At 54.5% G+C, this 5,939-nt stretch overlaps 2 protein-coding genes across 3 annotated transcripts in view; one reads left to right on the top strand and one right to left on the bottom strand.

Annotated features, from left to right (window-relative positions):
• Fsd1 (fibronectin type III and SPRY domain containing 1) overlaps window positions 1-5,076 on the top strand; it is a 10,236-nt gene extending 5,160 nt beyond the window's left edge. For both annotated transcript variants that reach the window (XM_005357874.3, XM_026784294.1), the window contains 6 exons: window positions 2,252-2,350; window positions 3,613-3,772; window positions 4,046-4,125; window positions 4,255-4,506; window positions 4,603-4,691; window positions 4,838-5,076. In XM_005357874.3, coding sequence (XP_005357931.1) covers window positions 2,252-2,350; window positions 3,613-3,772; window positions 4,046-4,125; window positions 4,255-4,506; window positions 4,603-4,691; window positions 4,838-4,948 — 791 coding nt within the window. In that variant the 3' untranslated portion in view covers window positions 4,949-5,076. The remainder of the gene's footprint in view (window positions 1-2,251; window positions 2,351-3,612; window positions 3,773-4,045; window positions 4,126-4,254; window positions 4,507-4,602; window positions 4,692-4,837) is intronic.
• Window positions 5,077-5,416: 340 nt separating this feature from the next.
• Stap2 (signal transducing adaptor family member 2) overlaps window positions 5,417-5,939 on the bottom strand; it is an 8,379-nt gene continuing 7,856 nt past the window's right edge. The window contains exons 11-12 of the mRNA XM_005357875.2: window positions 5,805-5,873; window positions 5,417-5,705 (exon numbers count right to left, since the gene is read on the bottom strand). Coding sequence (XP_005357932.1) covers window positions 5,572-5,705; window positions 5,805-5,873 — 203 coding nt within the window. The 3' untranslated portion in view covers window positions 5,417-5,571. The remainder of the gene's footprint in view (window positions 5,706-5,804; window positions 5,874-5,939) is intronic.

Below are 5,939 nucleotides of genomic sequence, written 5' to 3'. Positions count from 1 at the left end.
AGGAGAGGAAGTGGTCCCTGACAGGTGGGGGAGCACCCCTCAGTGAGTGAGCATGGATAGGCCGGTGAGGGAGCACTCCCAGGCAGGAGAGGAAGCGGTCCCTGACAGGTGAAGGAGCACTCTCCCCTGTAGGTAGAGGGACCACACCGAGGCAAGAAAGGGAGCACTTGCTTTTGAGGAGCTGTCCCAGCTCAGCTTAGCTGTCCATCTCCCAAATGCCCACCCCCTTCCTGGCTCCATTGCCCCGGCAACCCAAGGGGTATTGCTACTCCCAGCTTCCTGCAACTCTTGGAGTCTGAGATCGGCTGGTGGAGCTAGCCCATCAGAGCTGTCAGCAGAACAGAAGGCATGGTGGATAGGTTTGTCCCATATGAAGCACTGGTTTCTCAAAGCCATTTGAAAACAGAGGAAACTGAGGCACGGGAGGAATGCTCCCCTTATCTTCTCCATAGCTCTGCCGTCCAGCTGCCGGTCCTTCATTCTAGCTGTGTGTGCCAATGTGGAGGTCAGAGGTCAGTGTTGGCCATCGCCCTCAGTGTCTCCCCACCCAGAGCTCACGGTTAGCTAGGCTGTCTGACTGTCAAGACCCGGGAATCCTGTCTCCTCCTCGGGGTTGCAGTCTGCATGCGTAATACCTGGCCCTTTCCTAGGTGACTGGATTTGGTCCTCACGTTCTTACCATTTTACCCAGCAAACATTTCCTCAGCCCTTTGCTCACTAGCGAGCAGTGAACCCCTGGTCCTGACATTCAGGAGGACCTCTCAGATATTCAGGGAGTTTCTGGGTAATTAGAAGAAGTCAGACCATGTAGGCATCCGCGTGGTGGGGAGGAGGCGGCTCAGGAGGCAGGAATCAGTCGTCAGGGCCCTAATGAGTTCACAAAGAGCTGGGAACCCGTGATTTTCCTCCCTAACTCTCAGTTCTCGGTCTATAATCACCAGCCTGCTAGTTATCTGTAATTAGCATTCATGGTTAATAATGAACATGCTAATTGCAGGGGGATGGCCATGCCAGCCAGTGCCAGAGCCCCAGAACCTGGTACAGAAATCAAATTTCCTCTCTACAGAAATCAAAACAAACCTACCCTTTTTCTCATAGGTACCGGTATTCATACCCCAGGCCTCTCTTCCTCTTACTGGCTTCATTGTGCCTTTTATCTGGGGATAATCACAGACACACAGGCACAGTGAGGGCTCCTGTCTCCCCACTGGCGGCAGCTTGTGGAATAACTACAGTTCAACTCTAAACCAAAGAAGTGAAGGGGAGGCCTGGCTCGAGTGCTGGAGTGCTCATCTGGCAGGGAGGAAGCCATGGGTTCTACCCCTAGTTGGTGCACACTCGCCTTCTCAGCACTGGGGAGGTGAAGGCAGGAGGATCAGGAGTTCAAGGTCAGCCTGGACTACAGGAGACCTGTCAAATAAAAAGGAAATGGGGCTGGAGAGATGGCTCAGAGGTTAGGAGCACTGGCTGCTCTTCCAGAGGACCTGAGTTTATAATTCCCAGCAACCGTATGGTGGCTCACAACCATCTGTAATTCGATCAGGTTCCCTCTTCTGTCATGCAGACAGAATACTATATACATAATAAATAAGTTTAAAAAATAAACAATAAAAAAGAAAAAAAAACAGAAATGGGGAGGTGGTTATGAACGTCTTTAATCCCAGCACTAGGGAGGCAGAGGTAGGAGGATCTCTGAGTTTGAGGCCAGCCTGAGCTGTACAGTGAGACCCTGTTTCAAAGCCAAACAAGTCAGATGGGGCTTGTGTTCCAGACCTGAGCTCTCAGTGAGCAACAGAAGGTTCTGGCGCACAGGGCTGTGGTGCTAGAACAGGTGGTGGCTAGTTTGCCGTAGCAGCCGGGGAAGCAACAGGAGGCTGATAGACACATAAGACTGGGCTGGGCATGGGGCTTGGTACCCTGAGTGGAAGAAGGCATTACCTGGATGGATGAGCAGAGAGGCCACGGACAGGAAACGAGGGTGGAACAGGCAGGCCCACGTCAGCTCTGGTAACCAAGGAGCCTGAGGGGTAGCTCAGTGGTTAGAACACCGACTGCTCATGACCGCTTGTAACTCCAGCGCCAGGGGACCAGATGCCCCTTTCTTGCCTCCACAGGTGGTGCACAGGTGGTGCACAGACACACAGGTGGGCAAAAGACCCATATACATAAAATTAAATCTTAGATGAGACACAGATAGACTGGCAGATTGGGGTGGGGCCCTTACGATCTTACATCCTCTCTTCCCTCTTAGGTCTCAAGTTTGACATGAAATACATGAACTTCCGTGTGAAGGCTTGTAACAAGGCGGTGGCTGGTGAATTCTCCGAACCGGTGACCTTAGAGACGCCAGGTGACCACCCCTTCCTGACTCAGTATCTCCCGCCCATCCTGTTACCCTGGGAACCCTGGGTCTTGGAATGGGGTGATGTGTCCCTTGTTGCTCTGGCTGCCAGGGAGCTCACCCTTAGTCTCCAGTGGCTGTCTCCTGTCTTTGCTCGAATATCCTGGACTCTTCTGGACTTTTTTATTTCTATTTACAAGGTTGATCTGTGGCTTCAGTTTTATTTTACATGTATTTATGTGTGTGTGCACACATAGGGGTTTGTGCTTGTACAAACCATCATCAGGATCATTTCTCAGGCATGTCTACCTGGCTGGCCCGAGCTCTAAGGATCCCCTGTCTCTGCCTGCCCTGTGCTGGGTTACAGATGTCACCAACATGTATGCCTTGTTTTTAACATGGTCTCTAGGAATTAGGACCCAGGGAGTCTTGTGGCAGTTCTCCCCACTGTTGGGATTAGACTCACCAGCACTGCCCAGCCAGTTAAAATCTTTTTTTTTTTTTTTGGATTTTCGAGACAGGGTTTCTCCGTAGCTTTTTGGTTCCTGTCCTGGAACTAGACCAGGCTGGCCTCAAACTCACAGAGATCCACCTGCCTCTGCCTCCCGAGTGCTGGGATTAAAGGTGTGCGCCACCACCACCCGGCTCAGTTAAAATCTTTTAAGTGGCTATTTTGTGAATTTTTCCGCATGTATGTCCGTGCAGTACAGCTGCACAGTGCCCATGGAAGGCAGGGAGAGCAGGCAGAGAGCTGGGGTTAGAGTCGCAAGGTACCGCGTGGGTGCTGGGAATCAGGGTCTCACGAATAGCCCGGGCTGGGCTGAAGTCACAGTCCCCCAGCCTAGGCCTCCCAGGAGCTCGGACTGCAGGTGTGGGTGAATGCGGTAGTCTTCCTGACTCTCTGTCCCTCCCTCCTGTCCTCTGTACATTGGGGGCCGAAACATAGTCATAAAACTGAATCTGTAGTCTCCCACAGTGACTCTGTATATCGTCTTCAGAAGCTCCTCTAGCCATGTTCTTTCTCTGGGGTCTGCCCTCAGTGGAAGCACAGGCAGAGAGATCAGCTTGAAAACAGCTCTTGACCCCAGAGACAGTTAGACTACAGCCCTTTCGCCTGGTTCCTCTGGCTCTTGGTCAGCTCCCCCAACCTTCCTGTCCTGCCTCTCCCTGTACCGCCCCTCCTGTCCATCTCCCTAAGCTGCCTGACTTGTCTCTGTGTCTATCTGGGTTTCCCATCTCTGTGACCCCCCCACTCGTCTCCCTGGCCCCAGCATTCATGTTCCGCCTGGACGGGTCCACATCTCACCAGAACCTGCGAGTAGAGGACCTCTCCGTTGAGTGGGACGCCATGGGCGGGAAGGTCCAAGATATCAAGGCTCGAGAGAAAGAGGGCAAGGGCCGGACAGCATCCCCTGTCAATTCCCCAGCCAGGTAGCCCATGTCCCCTGGTCCCTGAGTCTCACCTCACCCTGGCCAGTTTTGTCAGGACTGGGGTGGAGGGAGGAGCCTGGGGGTATGACAGCTTCCGTGTAGAAGAGTGAATGATAGCAAGGGTTCTGGTAGAGGAATAGGAGGGTTTTTTGCAGCTAACTGGCTCAGTTGGTTAGGCATCTTCCAGCTGAGGAGACTGGCGGGCACATTTATAAGGGCTGGCACGGACCAGGGAAAGGTGAAACCTGAGCTAAGCTTCTCTGCTATCCACAGAGGAACTCCATCTCCCAAGAGGATGTCTTCAGGTCGTGGGGGACGGGACCGCTTCACAGCTGAGTCTTACACGGTGCTGGGTAAGGATGGGATATGAAGGGACCTGGGAGCTGGCGGCAGAATGTGAGCAGGAACACAGAGCGCCTGGGAGATGTGGGCATAGAAGGTGCCCAGCCTTGGCTCCATCCTACCCCCTCCCTGTGCCTCAGGGGACACGCTGATTGACGGTGGGGAACACTACTGGGAGGTGCACTTTGAACCGGACAGCAAGGCCTTTGGCCTGGGTGTAGCCTACCGCAGCCTGGGCCGCTTTGAGCAGCTGGGCAAGACAGCCGCGTCCTGGTGTCTGCATGCCAACAACTGGCTGCAGGCCAGCTTCACCGCCAAGCATGCCAACAAGATCAAAGTGCTGGACAGCCCTGTGCCCGATTGCCTGGGCGTACACTGCGACTTCCACCAAGGTGCTACCACTTTCCCTTCCTCGGCCCCAATGCCCCAGCTCCTCCCCAGTCCTCACCCCTGTCCTGACACCTGTCCCCCTGCCCCCCTTACCCCAGGCCTCCTGTCTTTCTACAATGCCCGAACCAAACAGCTCCTGCACACCTTCAAGGCCAAGTTCACACAGCCCCTGCTTCCAGCTTTCACTGTGAGCCACTGGCTGGGGGTGGGGGTGGGGGGGGCTGAGGGGAAGGGGATGTGAAGGGGTAGGAGGGGGAGCCCAGGGGGAGGATGCTGGGCCTGTCTCTGAGTGTTGTGTCCTGGCTGAGCCTCCCTGTTTCTCACTCTCCCCAGGTGTGGTGTGGAAGCTTCCAGGTGACCACAGGCCTGCAGGTCCCCAGTGCTGTGCGCTGCCTACAGAAGCGGGGTAGTGCCACCAGCAGTTCCAACACCAGCCTCACCTAGGCCGGGGCTACCTGCCAGCCGGGGCACTTCAGCCGGCATCTCCACCTACCTGCTGCTTGGAGCCTTAACTCTGGAATCGGGGGTCAGAGTCCTCTTACCACCTCAGTTCCTAATAAAAATAAAATACTAGCCACACTGCTGTGCTGGTTCATTTTTGGTTTTTCAAGACAGGGTTTCCTCTGTAGCTTTGGAGCCTGTCCTAGAACTAGCTCTTGTAGAATAGGCTGGCCTCGAACTCACAGAGATCCGCCTGCCTCTGCCTCCCGAGTGCTGGGATTAAAGGTGTGCGCCACCACTGCCCACCTACTGTGCTGGTTCTTAGAGACAGGGTACCTTGCATTTCTTAGCTGTGAAACAGGCTTTCCTTGTAGATTGGTGTCAGGCGTGCTGGCTTGGGACCAGTACTTGACAAACCCCAATCTTAGAGGCCATGCTAGACACAAACCTTGCAGTCACATGGAGTTCTTGTTGTTTTTTGCTTTATTAAACAAAGCCTCACTCTAGCCAAGGCTGCCGTGGAAATCACTTTATGGCTCAGGCTAGCCTCCGGTCTCCCAGGGCTCTTCCCTGCTTCACTGTTTGGAGGATAGGATTCTTCACTGTGATGGGCATGTCCAGTCCCCTCAGTGAGGACAGAGCTGGTGGAGGACTGTTGTGTCCTGAGATAGCCTGCTGGTCCCTGGGGGCCTAGATGAGTGCTCCAGTGCTCTCCTCTTCTGCAGTTTCTCTTCCAGCTCAGCTGTGACGTCCCCCAGCTCTGGTGGGTGGGAACCCAGAGTTCAGCCAGAGCACCCTGGACTGTGCTCCCCACCCAGGACCTGCCTACCATGCTTCCAGGCCCCCAGAGTCTCCTTACTTGTCAGAAGGAAGGGATCCTGGGGTGACACTGGCTTCGTGGCCCAGACACTGGCGATGGCTTTGAGATCTGGAGAAAGATGAAGATGAGGTCTAAGGCCACCTATCACCAAAGAAAGGAGAAATCGGGGGGGGG

The sequence above is a fragment of the Microtus ochrogaster genome, chromosome 22 (assembly GCF_000317375.1).
Source record: "Microtus ochrogaster isolate Prairie Vole_2 chromosome 22, MicOch1.0, whole genome shotgun sequence".
Taxonomy (NCBI): Eukaryota; Metazoa; Chordata; class Mammalia; order Rodentia; family Cricetidae; genus Microtus; species Microtus ochrogaster.
This window is presented reverse-complemented; position numbering and strand designations above follow the sequence as displayed.